We start from the raw sequence: 26540 nt of genomic DNA, 5'->3' as shown, positions 1-26540 counted from the left end.
GAATGATGTTTGCAGTAATTACCTAGATGTCATCAGGAAGAATGGAATTATATCATTTGCAGGGAAATGTATGGATCTGGAAAATATCATACTGATACTGTACCTGGCCCAGAGTTTGTTTTTATTTTTTGTTGGTCATGGGTGCTGAACTTTGGGCTTGGGTGCTGTCCCTGTAGTTCTTCACCCAAGGCAAACACTCTACCACTTGAGCTGGTGGTTAATTGGAGATAAGAGTCTCATGGATTTTCCTGCCTGGGCTGGCTTTGAACCATGATCCTCAGATCTCAGCCTCCTGAAGGGGGTAGGATTTCAAGGTGTGAGCCACCAGTGCCCAGCTGTTGTTTATTTTTTGATTCTTTATTTTAAATAATTTAAAAAATTAAATGTCAAGGTGATGTACATAGGGGTTACAGTTACATGAGTAAGGTAGGGCATACATTCCTTGTTGAACTTGTTACCCTGCCTCATTTTTCTCCCATTCCCCCCTCCCCCCCTCCCTGCCCGGCCCGGCCCCGTGGCCTTCCCTCCCTCCCCCCCCCTCCCCTCCCCCCCCCGCCTCCCCCCAGGTCAATGGATTTTTTTGTCAGTCGTGGGTACTGAACTCTGGGCCTGGGTGCTGTCCCTGATCTCTTTATACAAGGCAAGCACTCTACCACTTGAGCCACATGCCTCTTCCTGTTTTCTGGTGGTTAAATAGAGGTAAGAGTCTCATAGATTTCCTGCCTGGGCTGGCTTTGAACAATGATCCTCAGATCTCAGCCTCCTGAGTAGGTAGGATTTCAGGCGTGAGCCGCCGATGCTTGGCTGTTGTTTGTTTATTTTTTGATTCTTTTTTAAATCTTTTTTTAATTTAAAATTTAATTTTATTGTCAAGGTGATGTACATAGGGTTTACAGTTACATAAGTAAGGTAGGCAGTATATTTCTTGTTGAACTTATTATCCCCTCCCTCATTTTTCCTCTACTTCCATTCTATTATTTAATACATTTTAATTTCCTAAAATACTAAAGTACATCTGGGCTTCTTAAAAGGTGTATGTATTGTATTTTTTCCCTTGTAGTTTCAAATTTTCCTTTTAAATTGACCTTCAAGAAAGAATAATGTGTTAATTTGTTAGAATTTAATAATTGCTAGCAATTTAGGCTCAGCTAACTTGACATTGTTTTTAATTGAGAAATATGATAAATGTAAAAGAAATAGATATGTACAATTTAACAAAATAATGATACGCATATGACCATGTGACTGCCTTCCAGGTCAATAAGTAGAAAAACAGCACATGGATGGCTCCTTTCCCCTTGGTCTGTGAGCCCAGTCTTTTCCCTAGTCCATGGAAGTCACCGTTGGTCTGATTCCCTTACTTTTTTTTCCCATGGTCCTACTTCTTATGTATATGTATGTAGTCTGAAACAGTGATTAGTTGTGTCTAATTTTATATTTTATACTGACGTGATCATTTGTTTTATTTTTAATTATTATTTATTATGTTTATTATTTGTATTTATTATGTTAATATATTTTATTTAGGCAGTGATGTTTCACTTCTTGTGCTCATAGTAATAATAATAATAATTATTATTATTATTATTATTTGTCAGTTGTGGGTCTTCAACTCTGGGTCTGGGTGCTGTCCCTGAGCTTTTGAGCTCAAGGCTTGAGCCACAGCACCACTTTTGGTTTCTGGTGGTTAATTGGAGATAAGAGTCTTACGGACTTTCCCACCTGGACTGGCTTTGAACCACAATCCTCAGATCTCAGCCTCCTGAGTAGCTAGTATTACACTGGCGCCCGGCTATTCATTATTTTAGCAACCACCATCCTCTAGTTGCTTGCAGTTATAAGTTGTTTAGTGTGACAATGCACTGAATGATTAAATCAGCTTATTTTCCAATCGACTGTAGATAGTAGACATTTGGGTTGTTGGAGTGATCACCATCAATGCTATTCTAAATCTTCTTAAGTATTTAATTAAGTGTCTTTTTTGAATGTATAAAACTAAGAATAAAATTGCTGAGTTGTAGGGCCATGCATTATCAACCAAGCTAGATCCTACTAAGCTGTTTGCTTTAGTGATTGTACCATGTTACACTCTCCCTTGCAGCACAGGATGGTTGCTTCTTTGTTGCATCACCATCAACACCTTCATGCACTGTGGCAATAAAAAAAAACCCAACACTTAGAAGGATTATGCAAAGGAGGAGGCAACAATGCTTGATAAGAAATGCACTCATTACCTTGCCCATGTAATTGTAACCTCTCTGTATGGTATTTTTACAATAAAAAAAAAAGAAGGATTATGTTACTAAAACAAAACGAATACTAGGGTACTGTTTCTGTGCACTCACTCACTCAGACAATTTCTCTCTGCCAGGGTTGGCCTGTAAACCTCATCACTGCAGACCAAGTGTCTCCTCTTCATGAAGCCTGTCTTGGAGGCCATTCATCTTGTGTAAATCTTTTGCTCAGTCATGGAGCTCGGGTAAATACAGTTTCACTTAATCTTTCGATTAGTAGAGAGCCAGGGGTGACTCCATCACGAGATTTCTAGCTAGTTGGGGAAATATGGAAACAATGCTAGGGCTAAGGTAAAGTCAGAGAGGCATCTTGGGTGCAAACTTGAAAAAGCTACTCGCTCTAGGCTCCTGGGGCCTTCTCTGAAAGGTGGGCATGTTCTTGAAGTTTTTTGTTTTTTTTTTTTTTTAAATTTAATTTAATTTTATTTGTGAACATACTGTACAGAGGAGTTACAGTTACATGGGCAGGATAATGCGTACATTTCTTACCAAGCATTGCAGCCTCCTCCTTTGTTTACCCTTCACATCCCTTCCCAGCCTCCCCCCTCCCCTCCTAATCCCAATCCTTCTCCTTCCCCCCCCCCCCCCCCCGCCCATTCTCCCCCCCCCCCCCCCACACCAACGTTGTAAAGCTCGTTTTGGACATGACAACTTGTACTTCTCATTGTTGCAACAGGTCCACCTGTATCCTTAAACAACTGGTTTTTCCCCATCTCCTCCACAAGTTATACTGACATCAAATATAGTGAAAGCAGGGGTTATACTGTGGGGGAGGGACATACAAAGTAACAAAGAGATAATCTTATAAATGTGTTAGAAACACATGCATGAAAGAAAAAAACATTAAAATACACATCTAAGGGTCATGTTCTTGAAGTTTGTGCCCAGGGCTTCTTTTGTGCCACATTCATGTCCTATACTTGTTGATTTTACAATATCATTTGAGTCACCACAGAATTATTTAACAATATAGACGAGTCCATGATCATTTGGCTTTGCTATTTACTATTCCACTGTAGTCTAAATATTGTGAGATTAGATGTTAACTCATAAATTTCTGTCTGATTTCTCACATTAGAAAAGATAAGCCCAAAGGTCATAGCTTTAGTTTTATAGGACACTAACCAGTTTTATATTAAAAATATATTCTTGCAGTCTACCCACTGACTACATAAATTCTCTTTTGAGCCGGCTTTACCATTTTACTGATTCCCTTATTGATTTGCTTGTTAGTGAATGAGTTGAGCAAGATCTTTGGGCATGTGTTAACTGTGTATTTGTATTAACAGTCATGCTTTTAATTTAAAAAAAGTTATATTTTCACAGTTTCTAGAAGATTACTCTGGCTTCTGTGAGGAAACTTGATTGATTGATTGATTGAGGATGAAAGTTTAATATCAGGAGATTAGTTCTCAAGCTCTGAAAATTATCCTAAGTTATTTTCAATGTTCACAATCTCAGGGTGGATGTGGTTTAGAGAAAACTTCACTAACATTTTTTGTTAGTGAACATGCTGTACCTCGTTCGAAGTGTTTTTTTTTCTTTATTTTTGACAATCTTCTAGAAGTTGGGATGCTTTTTCCTTCCCATTTTCTAGCTGTGGAACTAAAGGTTCAGAGAAAAGACAGAACCATCTTAAATGTGGAAGAGTTTTAAGTTTGAACTCAGGACACCCATTGCCTGTCTTTATTTTGGAACTTTGTTTTTCCTCCAGGTGAACTGTACCACCGTAGACTGGCACACTCCCCTGTATAACGCTTGTGTCAACGGCAGCCGGGAATGTGCAGATTTGCTCCTCCGCCATGGGGCTAGCCCGCACCCTGTCAACGATGTGGCATCCCCCATGCACGAAGCTGCCAAAAGAGGTAAATCTGTTGGAACATTTCCGTTTTTCATGGAATGTCAAGAAACAGGGAGGAAGAGGCATCTTTGAGAGCAGTGGTTCTCAAAGCAAGGTCCTGCTACTGAAGACATTTGCGTGAGAGGGTCTACTGATGCCAACCCCTGGGCCCACTCCAGCTTCCTTCATTCAGTCAGTAATTTGGAGGATGTGGCCTAACAAATATGTATTTGTTTTAACAAGTCCTCCAGGGAATTCTGATACAAATAACCTTGAGAATTCCCCTGCATTTCTGGAATGGGGCTTAACACATAGTCGCCTATCAATCATCTATTTGTCTTGAATATCTAATACATTTTCTGAATGTATTGTTGAACATGAGACCTCAGAAATCAGGTTATTTTATTTACAATGTCGGGCGCGGGAGGGAGGAGTTGGGGAGATGGGAGGGAAGGGTTGGTGGGGGGAAAATCAAAGGAGGAGGTAACAATGCTCGATAGGAAATGGACTCATTACCTTACTCATATAACTGTAAGTAACCCCTCTGTACAATATCTTTACAATAAAAAAACAAAACAAAACAAAAACCAAAGAAGGAGGTAACAATGCTCAATAGGAAAGGTACTCATTACCTTACTCATGTAACTGTAACCCCTCTGTACAGCATTTTACAATAAAAATATATACAAAAAAGAAATCAGTTTATTTTATACAACAGATTGCATCCTCCTATTTAAAAAGTAAAAAAAAAAGCTATTGCTATTATAAAGGCAATGTACAGAGGGGTTACAGTTACATAAAATAGGTAGTGAGTACATTTCTTTTTGGACAATGTCACCCTGTCCCTCGCTCTCTCCCAGTTTTTGTCCTCCATTCTTCTATTTTTAAGGCCTTAAAGCTAGTTTCTGAGGGTCACCCAAGTGTGCCAAGTGAAACAAATGTTCAATTTGGCAAACTCTAGATGTTATATTGAGTTCTGGGTTAAGAAATTCTTTTTATAAAGCCACTGATCTCCTGATAATTTTAACTGTGAGGAAAATAAATAAAATTGCAAAGTTCACTTTCTCTGGTGTTTTCTCACCACCACCACTACCTCCATTGTCTTCACCATCATTATCATTATCATCATCAAAACATCATCATCATCATCATCTAGACTGGCTTTTCATTTGACTGGATAAACCCATGTGATATTTATCTCCCTAACCATTAACATGCTAACTCATATATATTGGATACTTATCACTGGATTAGTATAAGAAATCATAAAAGAGCAATGCTTAATTTATGACATTCTGGACCAAGGTCAATACTAGAGTTTTCATCCACCCAGTTTAGTTGGACTGGACACTGGTCTTGTTGGATTTAGCATCTTCTTCTAAGCCTTACCTGTATTGGCTGTCACCTCTGTCTCCCAGACCTCACCTTGGTGAAACTAACTTTCCTTCCCTGTCCTTTGGGGCCTATACCCTTTCTTCAGGGAAACATTTATCCCCGTGCCTCCATAACTCTTCTCAACACTAGTCTCTAGTCTAGTTCCTTTCACAGTTGTCAGTTGTCGCTCACATTTTGTGGCCAATCCATTCACTGAGGGCAGTCTTTAAAATCAGTTCCTAGTCCAAGGAAATGATTTTTGATCCTTGAATTTGTTGACAAATTTAAACATGCAAGAAATGGAGATAATGTTGCTTCTCTAGCTAAAGAAATGTGTGCTGTAACCTGACCCTCATATTTCTGGTTACAGGGCACTTAGAATGCATCGAGTCGCTGATAACTTATGGGGGTGATATTGACCATAACATCAACCACCTCGGCACACCTCTTTACCAAGCTTGTAAACACCAACATTTGGATTGCGCCAAGAGGCTTCTCCAGTCAGGTAAGACAAAAAACAAAGCAAGGAAAGAAAAACAAATGAAATGTATGTTTAAAGACTTTTGTATTGTAGTGGAGGAAAGAATATGGGCAATGAAGTTGGACCTAATCAGAGTTTGCAGACTGTGCTCTTAAGAAGTTGTTTGTTTGTTTTTGTTTGTTTTAACAGAAGCTTAGTTCTCTCACTTGTAACTAGGATGATGATGATGATGATGATGATGATGATGATACTTTCCCAGGGTAGTCCTCAATGATCATTAGTTTCTCTTCTCTTTCCTCTGCCTCTGTCTCTTGCAATCTTGCAATCTTGCAAAGCTGCTGGATCTGGGTGGAGTTTTTCTGTTTGGGACTCTCCAGTTCTCTTTAACTAGGGAAATTGAGCATATACCATTTTTAGCTTGTTTTAAATAGTTACCTTTTCCTTATTACCTTTCATGTTCCTAGGATTTCCAGCACCTTTCTTAATACCATTTGATCACCTCTTTCTGTATATAAACCCTGTTCAATCGTCAAGAATCCAAACTCTATCCCAACTCGTCTTAGAGTTCTTAATGCCTTGCAGTAATTTACTAGTTCTCCCATTCTCTCTACTTCTCTTTTCCTTCTCTCCCCCCCGCCCCCGCCCCGCCACTTTCTATCACCAAGTAGACTGGAAGTTCTTAGCCATTTTAAAACCCCTAGCCAGGAAATCTCTATGTTTGGCATTCCTCACAAACTCAACAACAGCATAAGACCAATTCAGTTAACATTTGTGGAGTCAACACATTCGTATTTTGCTGCAGCAAGAGTAGCTCAGGCAATGCCACAGGCCCCCACGTTTCCCAGTGACACTAAACTCTGAGTTTGGTAGCAACATACTAAGAGTGTAGGGGTGGAATTGGGATGAGGATGGCCCTCACAGTTCTACCTTACATCTGAAGACAAGAACTTGGCCACCTTCCCAGTGATCTTGGGATTAGACATTCCAGTGTAGAAGAGGTGGTTATGCTTCACAGCCCAAATCACACAGTCTGAAGTCCTAGATCTGATTCCAGCTGCTCTTAATGTATTTGGGATTTCATCATTTTAACATTCACAGTCTGTACTGGCTAATACTTAGACTCTCTATTACTAATGAATGTGCAGCTTTGATGATGCCAGGACTATATAAATATACATACATATATATATATAATGTGAATGTTTTTAATTCTCAGTGGTGATTTTTTTTACTTCCCTATGCTATATTATCTCATACTGATGTACTTTCAGTCCCATTGTTAAATGGCATTTTCCTTATATTACTCAAGGCAGTCCGGTTATTTAGTTATTTCCTGTTTTCACAGAATTGCCATACTCACCATGGATCCCTGTTGTTAGGGAAGCTTGACGCTCAGGCTTTGAGAAGGATGGTGGGACTCTAATACTTCGCTGATCCCATTTTGTTCTTCTGACTTTAGGAGCCAATGTCAACCTCGGCAAAGGACTGGATTCCCCGCTCCATGTTGTGGCCAGAGGGTCCAATGACAAGATGGCATGTTTGCTTATCGATTTCGGAGCTGACATGCATGCCAAGGACATCGATGGCAAACGTCCAGTAGATCTAGTGTCTCCGGAAAGTCCTGTGACCCAGATATTCATGGAGCGAGAAGGTGCTTCTCTTTTGCCCAAATCTAATCCTTAATGTCTAGACATCACTTTGTACTCTAGTAGGAGGCAAGTACTTATTGAGTCTCCAGTCCTATACAAAATCACTCTCTGTCCACCACCAGATGTTTAGAAGCTGAGTCTATTTAATATTTATTATGGTACAGTACTGGTCATGAAGTAGAGAGCCTTACTGCTGTTTGGTACATTGGAGACAGACTGTTTGGATGATGTAATATTCATATGGGGGTAAGCCAGTTTTTTTTTTAAAGGTTAAAATGTTATTTAAAATTTTAATTTTAAGCTGGATTGCTGGTGGCTCACATCTATAATTATACTTTTAGAGGCTGAGATCTGAGGCTCATGGTTGGATGCCAGCCTGGGCAGCAAAGTTTGTGAGACTGTTATCTCCAGTTAGCCAGCAAAAAGCTGGAAGTGGAGCTGTAGTAAAGTGCCAGCCTCGAAAGCTAAGGGACAGTGCCCAGTACTGACACACACAAAATTAATGTTTCTGAAGTACTTTTGAGAATAACGCAGCAAAAGTATTTTGCTGCTGTCCAGTATTCAAGGCTGTCTTGTTGTTCTATGGATGAGCTAAATTACTACACACTTCTGTGGTTAAAATTCAGTTAAGTAGCTGGGTGCCGGGTGGCTTATGTTGTAATCCTAGCTACTCAGGAGGCTGAGATCTGAAGATCGTGGTTCAAAGCCAGCAAAGGTAGGAAAGTCCATGAGATTCTTATCTCCAGTAAACCGCCAGAAAACCAGAAGTGGTGCTGTGGCTCAAGTGGTAGAGTGCTAGCCTGGAGCTGAAGAGCTGAGGGACAGCGTCCAGGCCCAGAGTTCAAGCCCCATGACTGACAAAAAACAATCAGATTGTAGGGATTCTCACCAATCAGTGAAAGCACATACTCCTTAAATTAGAATGGATATCCTTGACCCAAGAAACTAAACATTGTGGTTGAGCCATGTGCATGAAAGAGAGGGTAGTTTTCTGGAATGTGGGCTGGGATTGAGGGTGCAAAAACTCCTTGGTTGGTGGAGAGACTTGATTGCAATATTAATTGTCTGTACATGTTTCAGCAGCCATGTTAGTAAATGCTGGCTTTCTAGAGCATTGACTGTGATAGGGTGGTGGGACTTTGAAGCAGGTCTCCCTTTCAGAAGTCTGATTTCATCCTATCTGCTTATTCTCTCTCCATATATTGAGATACAGAATTGGCTATGGGCAGAACTGTAAACTAGGACAAATAATTCTTCCTCCTTCTCCTGCTTCAGGGTACTTGTGGTGACTTGAACCTCTCAAGCAGTGCCAGCAGGGCTAGCAAAAGGAATAGTCCATTGGAGAGATCTCTTCATGAGAAACAGTGGTATGACCACTGGACAATTATATTGACATTTGTTTGATTTCTTTTTTTTTTTTTTGCAAAAAATAATAAGGTATTTTATAGGCAGTTCATGGCTGCAATCTTAGCTACTCAAGAGACTGACAACAGAGGATCATGGTTTGGAGCTAGCTCTAGGCAGAAAAATCATGAGCATCTATCTCCAGTAACCAGGCTGAAGCCTGGCTTAGGTGGTAAAGTGCCAGCCATGAACAAGCCAGCCAAGTGAAAGCGTGAGGCGCTGAGATCAAACCACCGTTCCAGCACACAACCCCAAAATGCTATCTGTCTGTCTGTCTGCCTAAAGGTCTCATTTCTTCTGTTTCAGGGCCCATAGAAATGTCTTAATTTCTTTTAAAATCAAAAGGAACAAGAAAATGACTAAAACTCACCCTGGATTTTATTTTATTTATTTATTTTTTTGGGGGGGGTCCAGTCGTGGGGCCTGAACTCTGGGCCTGGGCGCTGTCCCTCAGCTCTTCAGCTCAAGGTTAGCGCTCTACCACTTGAGCCACAGCGCCACTTCTGGCTTTTTTTTTTCTTTTTGCTTATGTGGTGCTGAGGAATCGAACCCAGGGCCTCATGCTTGCAAGGCAAGCGCTCTACCACTGAGCCACCTTCCCAACCCCTGGATTTTATTTTTTTATACCAACACATTTGTAAAACACAATTTTTAAAATACGTTTTATTGGGGAAAGTTATCTGCAAGGCAAATGTGTCTTAAGACCTCCTAAAGTCATAACATAGGATGTATATACCCCCCCCCCCTTTCATAGTCTCATAGATTTTCAAATTGCCTTCACTGGCTTTTTTACTTTCCACTTCATTTCCCAGAGCTATTTCTAGAAACCCAGGTTACTTTTAATTCCTTTACATGACATTTTGCATAGTGATGGTGTGGCCAAGGATCCTACTGGTTTATAAAGTATAATTTAGGGCTCAGGGCGTATAATTCACCAATAGAGTGTGCATGCTTAATATGAGTGAGGTCTTGGAGTTGATTTCCTACCACTGACAAGAAAACAAAAGGAACGAAAAGAAAAAGAGTGATTTGCCTCAGGAGAAAATTGCTGCTTGCTGTACCACTGTTAGTCACTTTGGGGATCTGAGTGAGTTTCTCAGCAGGCTGGAAGCCCACCGGAAATGGTCCCAAGCAAGCACAGGAAGTCAGACCTGCATTTACAGTGCAGTGGTTCCTGGCTCTGGGTGTCCTTCCCAATCTAGCCCAATTGTTTCTTTGTGCCCAAGGAAGTGACTCAATGAGATTATTTTCCTCTTTCAGTGGTGTGGTGACTCGATATTGTTAGGTAAAAATGCAACCATGTTCTACATTAGGCTTTACATGATCATTTGGAAAGATGTTTGCCCTTCTCTAGAGGGGAAAAAGGAAAGATTTCCAGAATATTCGCCCATCTTTAAGAACCAATGAAACTTGTATTTGCTCATGGCACACAATGAAAGCTAAAAATCCCTTTCTGGCCAGCTTTACCCAGCAGAGCCTCTCCCCACTGAAAGTACTTTTGGCCTTGAAGCATCATGAATGTTACATTGGGAGAAAAAAGAAATCAAGATCCATAGGAATAGATCAATGCATACAAATATAATTACCAATCTTATTATAGAGTAGAGTAACCTCATGCTTGCAGGTGCCAGCAAGTGGCTGCAAAGCTACTGTGGCTGTTCAGCTGTGGGTTCACATGCATTTAGAGATGTACTTGTTACACACTACTCTTTCTCATAGCCACCAGCAGCTATTCACTTGGCATCAATAGTTACAGTGAGCTTAAACTGACACCTTACTTTTCTGCACTATAGGGCTTGCTGGGAAGTCTTGTTCTTCAAAATGCTTTATCAGTACCTCCTACAGTCGCCCATGACATAGCATTAGTCACATCTTTCACAATTCCTCAGTAAGGTTAGGTAACATTGTTTCCACATAGTGCACTTTCTGGTAGTGCTTTAGTATGCCTTGAGCATATTGGGCAGAATTTGAAAGGTGTCCTAAATTCCAATAAAGCCCTTCTGAAAGTGCTGCTAGAGATGGAGACAGATGGTCATTTCTCTTTTACCCAAGAGATACGTAACTCCTTGTGGCTTGTGGTGATGCTTGTGGAGAACAGAGGTCACAGTATCTGCTTGATTGTATTCTCCCACTCCACAGAACGATATGGGGCCTGTGCATTTAACAAAATATATATACACAAGCTGAGCCAACAATGAGCAAAGAGATATTGCTAGGGTAGGACTCAACAATTCTGAATTGCAGCCTAGATTATGGGCCACCGAGTTAAGGTATTCTTTTTGTGTCTGTGTCTGTGGCTGGAACTCAGGGCCTCCTCCTCTTACGTAGTGGTTTTTGTTCAAGACTTGCCTTCTACCACTTGAGCAATACCTCTTCTTCTGGCCTGGGCTTGGCTTTGAGCCTATATCCTCAGATCTCAGCTACCTGAGTAGCTAGGATTACAAGTGTGAGGCACTGGTACTGGCACCTGGCTTATAGTGTTCTTAAAACACACACACACACACGCACGCACGCACGCACGCACACACACACACACACACACACACACACACACACACACACACACACCCCTACCTAAAAACTAAAAGAGAATCTCCATTATAATTTGATACAAGGGGTGGAAGTAAGGGGGAAAAAGCACTGGCTATCTTTTTACCCTATAATGGGGTTTCTCGATCTTAGCATTATTGAGAGTTTGGGCCACTTGAGACTTTATTGTACACTGGAGAGTCATAACCTGGCCCTCTACCCATGAGATGTCAGTAACAGCTCCCCCTAAGTTCTGATATCCCCAAATACTTAAGTGTCCAAAGTACTCCGGAGAGAAAAATCTTTTCTCTTATTTTCCCCTCTAACCTCTACCTTCCCTTTGGTGACAACCATCATCCTAAAGTGTAAAACTTTTGGGTGTTCCCTATGGGAAAGTTTAGACTGGTTCACCTTTCACCCATGAGCCGAAGCTCTGAACATAATATGTAAAAGCAGATATGACTTGATGGCATACACTTTTGATTCACTGAGGACTTACTGTCTTTAAACATCTTAAAATTCCTAAGAAGGCAAAAGAAACATGCTTACCTCTAGAAATATGACCGTAGTTTTTAAGATAAAAGAGGAGAAAATCATTAAGCAGATATTTTTCATTATAAGAAGTTTTGTGTAGCTGTGCAATTCCCAAGTTAGTTTTTCCTTAATCCTCTGTTAGTAAGGCTAAGTCTTAAATGTCTTTCATTTTGTTCTAAATTAAAATCCAGTGAGCTTACTTCACTTAGATATCAGGAAAGAAGATGGAAAAAACCCACTAGAAACCCTCTTAAACATATTTCCTTATAACAATGTTGTATCCTGTATGCTTAAAAAAAGAGAGTCTTCCATCACTGATGTGAGTGCATGACTTACTTGTCTTATGGTCTTTCTCCAGGGCCTCCTTCTTTAATGCAACTGTGCCGACTGCGAATTCGGAAATGCTTTCGTAGCCATCAGCATTACAAGATAGGTGCTCTCTTCCTCCCTGAAGAGCTGAAAGAGTACCTCTTGCACGCTTAATCGCGTCAAGAAATGCTTTGCAAATTTCTGGACATCAGTACTAAAATCTGTGTCCAGAACTTAAAATAAAACTAGACTTAAACCAACTTGGCTAGTTTGTTTTAATGGATTTGCATTTGTAATGGAAACACAGTGATACTCAGTATTGTGGGTTACAAAGCATTTTCTGCTTGGGCAGAGAATGTTTAAAATAACAACTATTGAACATCTACTACATATTGAACAAGCACTAAGCAAGGAACACTTTGCGTATCATTTAATTTAGCCCTGATGGCAAACCTGCTAGGTAGGTGCTATTTGCTACCTTTTCCAGAGAATACACTGAGACCTAGTGTGATCAATATGTTTAGTTACCCACATCAATGATAGAGAAACCAGATGCCATAAAGGTTTTCTGCTGTTACACTGGAGAGTTTTGGCTGAGCAGAATTTTCTAATATTACTATCCTGGCTTCATCTCTACGACATGGAGGCAGAATAAAGAAGAAAGACATTTTGTGATCACATGTATTTTCCTAATATTTATTGGTTTTATGACAAAACTACTTCCTTTGTAGAGTATAGAGGCAAGTACTTTGTCTGAATCAAAAGAATATTTAAAAAATTGGCTAAAATACATTAGTCACTAGACCAGTGGTTCTGGAGTGTGGGTAATTTTTGCCCTTTCCTCCTCAGGTTATGTTTTTGACCATTAAAAGGGAGAAGCTGGGCCTTGGTGGCTCATGCCTATAATCTTAGCTAGTCAGGAGGCTGAGATCTCAGGATCACAGTTCAAAGCCAGTCTGGGCAGGAAGAATCCATGAGACTTCCTTCCAAGTAGCCACAAGAAGCCAGAAGTGGAGTGGTGACTCATGTGGTAGAGCAGTGGTCTTGAGGACAAAGAGGCTCAGGGACAGTGCCCAGGCCCTGAGTTCAAGCCCTTGACCAGCAAAAATAAATTAAGTAAATAAGAAAAAGAGAGTATGCTATTGGTATCTAACAGGTATCTAGCTCAAAATATAAATAATGTTTAGGTCAAGAAACCTTACACTACCTACATGTGCTATAATTTTGAGTTAATTACAATGTGATAAAATAGCCAGTTCCTGTGATTAGCCACACTTCTAGAGTATTTGATAACCACACATAACTAGAGACAGATCATTATAACAACTGCTATTTACAAAGAATTCTTTAGGTACTCAGAACATGAAGTTTAACTGCTTCTCAGTTTCAGATTTATAGGAAACCTGTGATATGGTTTAGTATTTATAGTTAGGAGTATGAATAATCTCTGAGAGATGACTTTAAGGTCCAGAAAACATAGTTGACTATGTAAGGAAAATCATGACCTATCAGATGACATTATGGCCTAGATGATTCCTAAAGATATTTCCAATATAATATTTTCTATGATTCAATATTTAATTCATTATAGGAAAATAACCCAGACTCCAGAATGTTATTCTAAAATGTCTGACCAGTTCTCCCAGAAGATGGCACTGTTGCCACATACTCACCGAGACAAGAGTTGCTTCTCACAAATGAGCCATCATAAAATGATTTATAAAAAGAGCCTGGAAATTTCCATTCACGAATGAACACTTTGTGGAGATAGATTCTACTTAACACTGGCGATCCTCCTATTCCAGCAGATCTAGTAATTGCAATGAAATGTGACCATGGAACCTCCCCTCCCCCTCCTCCTCCCCCCCCCCATCCTCCTCTTCCTCTTCCTCCTCCTCATTCTTTTGTGCTGATATTGGAGCTTGAACTCAGGGTCTGGGCGCTGTCCCTGAGTTCTTTTTGCTAAGGCTAGTGCTCCACCACTTGAGCCATAGCTCTACTTGTAACTTTCTGTGGTTAATTGGAGAAAAGTCTCATGGGCTCTTCCTTACCAGGGTAAGGAACCGTGATCCTCAGGCTCCTGAGTAGCTAACATTTATATATATATATATATATATATATATATATATATATATATATATATATATATGGTTTCTTGCCTATTTTTGACAATGTATTCATGTTTACATTGACTATTCAGAATTTAGTAAATAACATCAGTATCTAGCCACTTGCTAATTCATTTCATTAAGTCATTGAGTTCATTTATTTAGACGTCACCTGGTAAGTATTAAGTGCCTGTGTCTTTGCCAGACACTATTCTAGGCACCAGGGTTGCAAAGACACTTCACTTCCTGGATCTTACATACTAGTGAAGGAATATCTTGCCGAATGTAAGGAATTGTAGACATTTTGCTGTAGCTTTCCTTTTCAAAATGTGAGTTAAAAAATAAGCAGGTTTCTCATATAAAATATGACAGATACTTGCTTATGCTAGTTAAATCCACTCAGCCAAATCCATTGATTTTAATCCAAAACCGTAACAGAATTACTGGAACAGCAGTTTTCTTCTTAAATATTCCAGGCAATTAGCCAATTTGCAAATCCATAGAATAGACAGTCACCCTCACAAATGAGAAAAATAGTAGCACCACTTCCTTGGATGCAATTTGATATAATTTTAAATTACCTCACTTAGCAAGGCTCAGAAAGAAGAATCTATTTAGTCTGTTGAGTATAGATGTGATTATAAATGGTATATGTCTTTGATTGCTTTATTATTCTGCCATCAAAGCTGGTTCAATGACCCTCCTCCCAGCTTAATGAATGATGGACATAAACTTAGCCTCATGAAACTATCTCTAAAAAATAGTGATCGTTTCATCTGTTTTTAGATCAGAAACTTACTGCTTTGAATAGACTCACTTCATCTGGTCATTTTACTACATTGTCCTTGGTTTTATTTAATGAAACTCTAGCCAGTTGGTGTATATCACTAGCACAATTCACATGACAAGGAAAAAAGAAAGCATGGGGATGAATGGGGCCAGGGAAGCGTGACTGCTTTACTTTGAGTTTGTAATGGGCTGACGGACATGGCCTTATAGCCACTGTTCTTAGCTGGAATGGTCAGTCATTAAGTAGATATTCAGGGTTCAGAAATAAGGGACCAAGATATACTCAGCTCTCTATTCTATTGAATGCCCACAGTATTGGGCATTCAATGTGATAAAAAAAAAAAAAAAAGCCCAGCATTAGGGTTTCAGTAGAAGATCCCAGTCAGCATTCAAAACAGTAATAACTGCCATTGCAGAGGCCTGGCTAAAAGCTAGGTTTCATAATGCATTAGTGATTTATAGGCATCCTCATAACTCTTATCCCCATTTCACAGACGCGGTTGCAGGTAAGGAACTTGCAAAAATGTCAACTTGGAAGAGGATAAAATCAGACTTTAATGCAGAAGCCGGTGCTCTTAACCATTACAGGCTCTCCCTTCTCTTCTAATCAATACTAGATTTTAGGTTGCCAGGCCAGGTCCTAAAATCGTCTGCCTAATTCTCTAGGGAGACTTGGCAAGTCTGCAAGTCAAAGGTCCTGTTGGGACACTTGAAACTTGTGTCAAGGTTAAGCCTGGACGTTACCCAATCTTTATCTCTAATCACTCAAGCTAGGCTGGGAAACACCAAGCCTGTTGCCTCTTGGGATAAGGAAGTTAGCCTTGTCCTTTCAGCCAGGCTGATAAGTCACAAAGCAATACCTTCCCTTAAGTCCAAGTTTGTCATTACCAGTCAACTGATTATTTTTTTTGGGGGGGGGATTGTTTAATTTTGTTTCTTGATGGGTGAATACTTTGGACTGACTTTGTCAGTGACAAAAATCTTTCCCTGTAGCTGCCGTGGATTTGGACATATTGTCTTGTAACATACTAATTGTATACGTTTAAATTTTTTTTCTGGTCCTGGGGCTTGAACTCAGGGCCTGGGTGCTGTCCCTGAGCTTTTTTGCTGTTGTTGTTGTTTTGTTCAAAGCTAGTACTCTACCACTTAAGCCACAGTGCCACTTCTGGCTTTTTATTGTGTATGTGGTATTGAGGAATGGAACCCAGGGCTTCATGCAGGCTAGGCAAGCACTCTATCACTGAGCCACATTCCCAGCTATGTTTTAATTTTTTTTTGCATTTCTTTCCTGTAATTTCTATTGCTACGTATCATGATCACAAATTTAGTGGCTTGAAACAATACAGATTATATTACAAGTCTGTCTGACCAACAAAAGTAGGTCAAAATTTTAGATATGAGGTGAATGATTCTCTGTTCAGGGTCTCATTTTTTTTTCACCACTTGAGCCACATTTCCACTTCAGGATTTTTGCCAGTTAATTGGAGATAGGAGTCTCTCAGAGTTGTCTGCCTGGGCTGGCTTTGAACCACAATCTCTCTTTTTACAACCTGTTTCATTTTTTATAATTTCTGCAGTGATTATGTAGAATTTTTTAAAAAATTTTATTGTCAAGGTGATGTACAGAGGGGTTACATTTACATAAGTAAGGTAGTGATTACTGAACCACAATCTTTTGATCTCAGTCTCCTGAGCAGCTAGGATTTACAAGCATGAGCCAGAGGCACCTGGCTTGGGCAATGTGTTTAGCTAGTGCTTGTGGGTCTTCCCCAAGCTCACTGGCTGTTGACAGAAACCAGCCTTGAACTTGTTGGACTGGGGTCTCTTTTCTCTTCCTGGTTGTCAGCCAGGGGCTTCTTCAGCATCTAGAAATCACCATTTCTTTTCAGATTGTATCTTGCATAGGAAAGCCCCAGCATGAATGTTAACTTCCCATCAGGCCAGGTAGAATGCATCTCCAATCTGGACTTCTATGAAGCTTGCCTGATTAGTTCAAGCCTACTGGATAATATTGTGATTTGGGACTTTCATTATTACCTCTGCAAAGTCCTTTCAAAGAAGTACCTAGATGAATGGTGGGTTTTTTTTTTTTTTTTTGTCGGTGATGGGGCTTGAACTCTGGGCTTGGGCGCTGTCCCTCAGTTTTTCAGCTCAAGGCAAATGCTCTACCACTTGAGCCACAGCGCCACTTCTGGTTTTCTAGTGGTTTATTTGAGATAAGAGTCTCACTGACTTTCCTGCCAGGGCTGCCTTTGAACAGTGATCCTCAGATCTCAGCCTCCTGAGTAGCTAGGATGACGGGTGAGCCACCGGCACCCAGCCTAGATTAATGTTTGACTGAATAATTGCCATATCTCTATCTATCTGTTTGCCTGTCTATCTGTCTATCTATCTATCTATCTATGAGCCCTAAAATCTTGAGGGTATCTTATAATTCCTCTTGCTATACCTGTTAATGCCAATAGCCATCCATTTGATGTTGCTTTATCTGATGTTCAGTATATAATAACATAACAATTATTTTTAATTTTTATAAAACATCTATTTAATACTTTATGACTTTATGGTATACATGGTTCCAGGAATTTCACACTCATCAGCCCACATAATAGATGTAATACATTAAGATATAAATGCTTATATCCATTTTGCAGCTAGGGAAACTGAGGCACAGAGAAGTCAAGTAATGTCCTTAAGGTCTTATAGCTTCTTTCAGGAGCCACATGACAGAACTAGGGATTGAACTCAGAAGTTCATGCTTGGTAAGCAGGTGCTTTACCACTTAAGTCACACCTTCAGCCCTGTTTTTTGCTGGTTATTTTGGAGAAAGAATCTATAGAATGTTTTTGCCTAGAATGACCTTGAATTGTGGTCTTTCAAATTTCAGCCTGAGTAACTAGGATTACAGGCTTGAGTCACTGGTCCTGGCTCCATTTTATTAAAATGTGAAGCCTAAATCATTAAGTTTGGCACTAAATAGTGAAGGTCCATGTGGAGTCAGGAAGTGGACTTCTTAGCCTTGACTCAGTTTCTTTTGGGGCTCTCAAGAAGAATAAGGTCACTGACATGCCTGCCTAAGAGGTTAAGGCATGTCATCAAGTGCTCTTCTCTTTCATGCTGGCCTTCATGGTGATTCTTCTGCACATCTAAGTAGGGCAGTTGCAATTAGCAGATGTTTTACAAGCATCACTAAAGTTTATGGAAGCCAAAAGGGAAGCTGAGTAGCATGTTTACAAAATTCAACTATGTTTGCAACAAGTCCACCTCCTGCCCTAGCTATTGATCAGCATCCCCAGGACAAAGGACAGAGTCCATTATATCTCCCGACCTTCTCTCAGGACTTGTGAGCTTTCTTCCACACCAAGGGGAGTGAAAATCAGAGCGGGCCAGGCCTTCCTTCTGTTCAAGGTTCAACCTTCCATATTCTTGTTTCCTTTGTGAATCCCTGGGAATGATTAGGTCTTATTTTTGTGGCATGGATTGTGATCTGAGGAGCCAGTCTTATCGGATGGCCTAGTCCCCAAATGCCCAATGCAGCCACATTCAGAGGCAAGATAAGGAGGCCTTTTGTACAGTACTATCTGGAAACTTGTTCTGGTGAGTCAGGAGCTATCACACAGAGCTTCCTTTGTCTTGTTTCCGGCTTATCCTTCAACGTATTTGGGCTGACTGAGGAAGTCTGTCTTGCATCTGGCTTCTACCTTGGGCTCCTCATGATGAGGAACATGGCAACATTCTTGTCAGTGTTTTCTCAGTACAGAAGAATGCAACCTTCTCTCTAGAACCTCTACAATGTAATAGGGGACAAGAATGTTCTACTGTGTAATATACTCTCTAAGACCTTTAGACTCCTTCAAGTGTATAAATTCGCACTGATTTGACAAGATTGATTTTCTACCCTTTACTTTGCAAAATCCAATGTGAGCCAAAGTAAGTAAAGCTGATTTCTGCTCACTTTCCTCTCCACCCACGGCCTCTTTGCTCACTCCTGCTGATATGAAATTCTCTATCTTTCTATGTATGCCCTTTTGAAAACCTTGGGTTTTTAAATTCTTTCCTTTTTTTTAAGTGGAGTGAAGTCATTCGACTTCATGAAGTCAGGTCTGTATTGAATATAAACGTGATATTCTAAGTGTTTAAGTTTCATGGGTCAAAGAAAACACTTCAGTTATATCATAGTTGGAAACCTAAATATTTACATGACAAATATTAGGCCATACCCATAAGTATTGGAAGGAAGGGTAGAGTACTTAGGTTCCAGGGCTCCTGAGACTATTTTAGCCTGGCCAGCTGAGATCAGACAACAAAAGAAACAAAATTGTTTCAAAAGAAATCATTTAACAGGAAATAAAACATCCGGCCTCGGCCTCCTCAGTTTCTTCGAGTTGCTCAAGTTTATATAGTCTTCCTTGTGGTAAGCAGGGGAGGAAAGGAATTTGCAGAACTGAACAGATTGGGACTTAACAACCAATTAAAGTGTCACAGGATCTGACCAGTATAAAATTACCTTCCAAACACTTAATTACAATGGGGGGGGGGGGGGAGCCACATCCAGTCTATGACATCAGTGGTCTGCTCTGATTGGTTGGCTATCCTATCCCTCATTTGCATGGGAGCACCCAAGTAGAGCAGAACTCGAGTATAAAACTCCCTAGCCTCAGCTATGAGGGGCAGAGGAACAGCCACTTTTAATATAGACAATTATCTTTCGAATAAGGTTCTCTGCACTCATCCTTTGTCTATAGACTTCATTCATCCAGTTCAAGAGAGAAGGTGATGGCAGCCAGCAGTGAAGCTGCAATAAGTGGCAAGGAATTGCTGCAATCAGAGTCTGCGCACCTTGAATAGCAGAAGAAATCCTCACTCAGTATCACCCTACTTTTCATTCAATTCACATGTTGGGCATTTCACTTAAAAAAGAATGTGCTGCAGAGAATCACCAGCAGAAATTTATCCCTCTGAGTTACATCGTGCAGAGTCAGGTGTCATGGGTTTACCTTTTCCTTCTTAATATACGGTATAAAGAATGTATGGTTTTAATTTTCTGAAATGAATTAATTGATCCTGAACACCCTCAGTATGGCTGGATAGTCAACGTTAGTCACCATACAGAGCCTCTGAAGGGTTTAATCAGTGATCTCAAGGGACTTATATTGCTCATAACATTCAAGAAGGGCCCTTTGGCTACTGATATGTTTGTTGTCAAGCTCATCCAGTGCCATGGACTCAGGAGAAACTCAGTCAGCTTTAGATCCTAAAATGTTTGGACTGAGATCGGGAGCCTTCATGTCTGAGACCCAGAGAGATGCTATTTCCTCTATAGCTATTTCCTCCTAATCTTATGACACCTTTCCAAGGTTTGTGAGAAGAAGATATAATCATCTTCTGAGACTCATCCCAAGCCCAAGTCCCCTTTCAGTCTGGGAGAATCAATATCTCCTCAAGTTTATGCTCACTTCCTTTTCGCTTGGAGAAAAAACTAACACAATCCCCTCAGTGATTTTCGGAAAATCAACCTAAGAAGGAGAGCACTCAGCCTTTAGAGAACCGCAGCTTTCCATGTGTAACACACATGTTACTGAGACCTAGGAAGCATAATTTCAAATAAGAGTAAGTATGGGGTGGTGATTGGTGTGTGTATGGGGGGGAGTTAATCAAAGATAGAATAGATGTAAAGGGGCTGGGAAGGTGGCTCAGTGGTAGAGTGCTTGCCTTGCATGCACGAGGCCCTGGGTTCGATTCCTTAGCACCACATAAGCAAAAAGAAAAAAGCGGGAAGTGGCACTGTGGCTCAAGTGGTAGAGCGCTAGCCTTGAGCTGAAGAGCTGAGGTACAGCACCCAGGCCCAGAGTTCAGGCCCATGACCGGACCCAAAAAAAAGAAAAGAAAAGATGTAGTTGTCTCCAAGAGTGGAAAAATTAACTTTATTAGAAAATATGGGAAGATTCTTAAGTATTCTGAGGGTCCACATGGGAATTGTGGTCACATTTTTCCCCAGCCACACTCAGTGCTTGAATACAGCTATGGCAGAGGTGGAGAACTGAGAAAGTGAGAGGGTGGAGTGAAGGAAGTATACAAGTGTTTGATTGGTGTCTAAACTGGAGAAAGAGAGATCAGAGAGGGCAAGGAAGGTGGACAATAAAAATGAAAGTAGTGGATAATACGTGGGAAGTCCCATGGCCTCGGTGAGTCAAAGAACTATTGGACTCTGAAGCACTAAAACGAAAGAATGAAAGGAAGAAGGATTGATAGTGACAAGTGTGAAATCAAGATTTTAGAGGTGGTTGTCACTGGAAATGCCAGCATCTAGGAGAAAGTGAGTAGATTAAGTGGGGGCAGAGGGAAAAGATCACTGAAAGTTAAGACTTGAAAGGACTTCGGAGACTAGGATGCAAGGGAAATTGTGTTCTCCACGAGTGTAAAAGTTTCCAAAAACAATGGTGAGCACAAGAGATGAAGCTAAAGGTGGAGATCTGGGTTAAAGAGTCAGATATTTCTTGAAGGCCACAACAAACGGGGTGATAAGTTGCATCTTCTGATGGTATGTATTTAAAGAAGGTAAATGTTTGAGGAAAGCAGAGAAGAAATGATCTAAAACAGAGGTGGGTAAACAATGGTTAGTAATCCTTGCTTTCATTTTTGTTAATAAAACACAACTGCATCTATTCATTTGCCTGTTGCCTATATCTGCTTGGGTACTTCAGCAGAGGTAAGTAGTGGGAGAGACTACAGGGCTTGAAAAACCTAAATTATTTATTATCTAGTCTTTTACAGAAAAAAAGGTTTTCTGACCTCTGATCTAGAATTAGCAATGAAAAGCAAAACCATTAACCTCACGGTGAGAAGTAAGCATAATTAATACTGCAATCATTTTATTGCAACACAAACATCATATGCTGTGTTCCTTTCCATCTGGGTCTACTCTATGTCAGTAGAGCAACCATTTTTGAAACTGTTTTGATATTTTTTTCACAGAATGATGGAATAGCTGACTTTTAGCTTTGTACATGGATATATATTTATATATTTCATATTAAACAGATCAATTCCATAACTTAAAAATCTAAATCATCCTTGATTAAAAAAAAACACAAACTACTGTTTCTGGCACTGCTCTGTGGTTGGTTACAAAGTGAAGATGCTAGGGAATCTGTCTCCTACGGCCAATTTCCTTTCCTGTCTTACATTGTTCCATGTTAGTTTTGAAAATGGGAAATTGTCCTACATAGCTTTAACTGCTATCCAATGAGATGAGACCAATATGAACAACATTCCCCGGCCAGTGAATCTGTAGGTCTACCAGTAGTCACTAAATTCTTTCTCCAGAAAATCTGAGTCAAGTGATTCTGAAAATGGGCAATTCACTCAAGTTGGAGGTGGTAAATCAGAGTAAAGATTCAGTTGTCTCTAGGTTTCTTGAACGTTTCTTCTTTATTTCTATGTTTCTGGAACATGGAATCTATACAGATTCCTCTTCCACAAGACCCTTTAGCTTGAGTACATTCTAGTCCTTATAAGCAATTGATTACAAAGAGTGTGAGTACTAGGTTTTTGGTTATAAGTGGGTCTAATTGCTTTTCTGTTCCTTGATTTCAAATTTCTTTCCATGGCCAGTAGTCCTTTATGCTTTTCCTCATAAGAGAGAATGGAGAGAGTGGCACAAATGTAAATTAGTCTTTACTCTTTGAAACAGTCAATAGGTATAGTCTATAATAGATGTACTGGTCAAGCTTTAACAGAAAACACTCACACTCGAATAGTAAGGGGTCACTGGAGTTATTTTCTACCCAAGGATCATTTAGAAATTCTCCAAGACAAAGTGAAGAATGAAAATCTGAGATGAAAGTGGTTTCTTGGAAAAATTCTTTTTTTATTAACTAGATTATTATCTTGGACCCTTTCCTTCCTGTGTTTTCCAAAATCAACATTAACTGTAGTGTTTGTAGAAATGTATTTCAAATGTGTGTCCTGGTTTTGCTCTGGAACTAACTGCTGGAAATGAAAAAAACAAAAAAACAAAAACAACTCCTGCACCATCTATAGATACGGAAACATCAGGTTTCTCTTTGATTCATTAATAGCCTCTGATATACTAGCTTGATGTTACTGGATTTAGTGAAAATGCACTATACTGTTTGGGGATTCAATAGAAAAGTAAAGGAAAAAGCAAAAGTGGGTTCCCTGAGGTCTGAGATTCTGGGCCTATAAATGTACTCTTTTCATTGGCTGGCCAATAATGACCACCTTTCTTTCTGATTAATGAATAAGCACTTTCTGTCTTTAGTCCAATAATCTGTGGATTGAAGGCAGATGTTCTACAATGGATACTCACCAGTGGTGGAGATGGCAAATTGGTTGTTAAATGAGGCTGACCGATCATTTACCTTGGGCTGTGAATTTTGGTCTCATGTGATTTTCATTCTAGGGCAGAACTGGAGAGAAGTACTTTAGAAGGGAGGAACATTTTACTCTCACTTGAGATTCTCAGCTGCACTGTGCTGGAGGAAATGATGAAAACAAATAGCTTTGTTTCTGTCATAGTGGGCAAAGGGCCCTCTTTATGGAGAAAGCCACGGAATAGTGGGCTTTTCTGAATTAGTTTACTAGCCATGGAAAGAACAACTCACAAACTAGTGAGAGGCTTGTTTTCCTCTGACACGGAATAACATAGCAGTATTTGGTTATATGACTGCTGTCAACATAGAAGACCCACTTTAATATATAGTGAGCCCAGCAATATAACAACACAAGGAAATTTTGGTTTTGTCTGTTTTGGTCTGAACAACAGCTTTGATGTTTGTCAAATTCTATGTTGGAAATATGCCCACCATGGCCAATTTCTTTTTTTAATTAAAAAAAAATTTAAATTATATTTTATTGTTATTGTCAAGGTGACGTCCAGAGGGGTTGGAATTATTATGTAAGTTAGGTAATGAGTGCATTTGTTTATTTATTTATTTTTTTTTTCGGTCGTGGGTCCTGAACTCTGGGCCTGGGCGCTGTCCCTCAGCTCTTCAGCTCAAGGCTAGCGCTCTACCACTTGAGCCACAGCGCCACTGCTGGCTTTTTCTGCTTATGTGGTGCTGAGGAATGGAACCCAGGGCTCATGCATGCAAGGCAAGCACTGTACCACTGAGCCACCTTCCCAGCCCAAGTATATTTGTTTTTGAACAGTATTGCCTCTTCTTTCGTGTTCTCCCAGTTTTTTCTCTCTGACCTCCTCCCCTACAAGTTGCATAGTTCATTTTCAACAGTGTCTAGTGAGTATCACTGCTGCATTTGTCCCACCATTTCTGTGTCCCTGTTACCCTCCCCGCAAAAGTTAAACTTACATACAAGACAAAGGTACAGAGGTCAAAAACAGTGACACAGGGGAAGGACAAACAAAAATAAAACTAAAAAGCAAAACAACCAAAAACCCTTGTACTTCCGTTTCCTGGAGTTCACTTCGATAAATATCATTTTATATGGTCATATGCATATAGCTATTGAGCCTTTGTAATCCTCTCCTAACATTGTTAACTGTGTGAGTTTCTAGAGTCATTAAGTGGTCAATTTCAACCTCCAACAGGATGACACTGAATGCAGAATTTGGAAAGACATTTGCACCATCCCATCAGTATTGAGAAGTGAATAGCAGCTGGCTCCAGACACACTTGTGATTCTAGGGATAGTTAGACCATTTGTCAGCAGGACTGTTTCAGAAGACTTCCTGGCTGGAAGATTTAAGGGAGGTGTTCTGATGATCTCCCTTTCCTTCATCTTTACAAGGTGAGGATAAGCATGTTTAATTTGATGCGAATTCACTTAGTCACTCTGGGTGATTTGTATGTGACCAATAATGCCTCTTTCTAATTGTAGCAGTACAGAACTGTGGAAGCAGCTTTGTCTTGGGATGGGAGTATGGCATATTACAGGAGAACTCTGGCTTCTTTCTATCCCAAAGTTGTCTAGTTATTGGCTGTTGCACTCTTGGGCAAATCATATGACAGCTGCCTCTTCCCCCTTTGTTCCAACAATCTATGAATAATAACAAAGTACAAGCTTCTTACCAACCAACTCAAACACAAAACCTGTAATGTTGGATAATTTTCTGTTTGCCTTTTCTACTTGTCTTCTGGAAGTTTACACATGGGACAATGAATGGAAGACAGGAGCATAACATCAGCACACATTTCCTCTAGCCTGAAGTAAATTTTAGTCTCTTTTGCTTTGATGGTTAAACATTTTTCCCTATAATTCAAAAGAAATTAATCTAGGTTGCTCATTGAAATCACTAATCACTTTTGAATATGCCAATTATTTATAAAACAGTTCCAGGACTGATGTTCTGAAATTGTAGAATCACACACAGACATCTGAAAAATACTGATACACCAGATTCTACGCAAAATGAGCTTCTCAATCAGGGTAAGGAGTGCATATATATACATATATATATATATATACATATATATAATATATGAATATATAGGATATGCATGAATATATATGTATATATTCACATATATATATTTGTGAAAATATACAAATATAACAATATGCATACATAACAATATGCATAAGAGGTGTGTGTACATATATGTATATATGTGAATATATACATAAATGAATATATACATATATATGTAATATCATTGCACCACTTTTGTCGTTGTTGTTGTTGTTGGTCGTGGGGCTTGAACTCTGGGCCTGAATGCTGTCCCTCAGCTCTTCAGCTCAAGACTAGCACTTGAGCAGCAGAGCCACTTCCGGTTTTCTGGTGGTTTATTGGAGATAAGAGTCTCATGGACTTTCCTGCCTTGGCTGGCCTTGAACCGTGATCCTCAGATCTCAGCCTCCTGAATAGCTAGGATTACAGGCGTGAACCACTGGCACCTGGCTTTTACTGCTCTACTTAACAGTAGCTCAAGCCCATGAAATCTATGTTTTTCCAAAAAAAAAGTCCCCATATGATTTTGATATAGACAAAAGCTTGGAAATCATTGCTTTCATGCAGGGTAAGAGTGTGTTAATGTTTAATTGGGCAGCACTCAAAGGTGATCTGCGTTTTCTAGATCAGAAGTTACAATGGGGGCACTTACACATGAGTGTTTCTAGTGAAGAGAAGTCAAACCTGTGAATCAGAGGCCCATCAAACCAGTTCACCGTCAAACTTTTAGATTCTCCAAACTTCACTGCTAATGTCCCCAACTGACAAAGCCCGTGGCGCTGGCCAATCATCAGCCA

General features: G+C 39.9%; 1 protein-coding gene across 3 annotated transcripts in view; it reads left to right on the top strand.

The window, feature by feature from the left end:
- The window catches only part of Asb9 (ankyrin repeat and SOCS box containing 9), a 51198-nt gene that overhangs the window by 10693 nt on the left and 13965 nt on the right, over positions 1-26540 (top strand). For 2 of the 3 annotated variants that reach the window (XM_042680503.1, XM_042680502.1), the window contains 5 exons: positions 2372-2479; positions 4009-4159; positions 5879-6013; positions 7449-7640; positions 12464-12695. In XM_042680503.1, coding sequence (XP_042536437.1) covers positions 2372-2479; positions 4009-4159; positions 5879-6013; positions 7449-7640; positions 12464-12588 — 711 coding nt within the window. In that variant the 3' untranslated portion in view covers positions 12589-12695. Of the gene's footprint in view, positions 1-2371; positions 2480-4008; positions 4160-5878; positions 6014-7448; positions 7641-12463; positions 12696-26540 lie in introns of those variants that run through there. The other variant, XM_042680504.1, reaches the window with a different exon arrangement.

This window comes from Dipodomys spectabilis, unplaced genomic scaffold, assembly GCF_019054845.1.
Source record: "Dipodomys spectabilis isolate Male_0828 unplaced genomic scaffold, ASM1905484v1 ptg000061l, whole genome shotgun sequence".
Taxonomy (NCBI): Eukaryota; Metazoa; Chordata; class Mammalia; order Rodentia; family Heteromyidae; genus Dipodomys; species Dipodomys spectabilis.
This window is presented reverse-complemented; position numbering and strand designations above follow the sequence as displayed.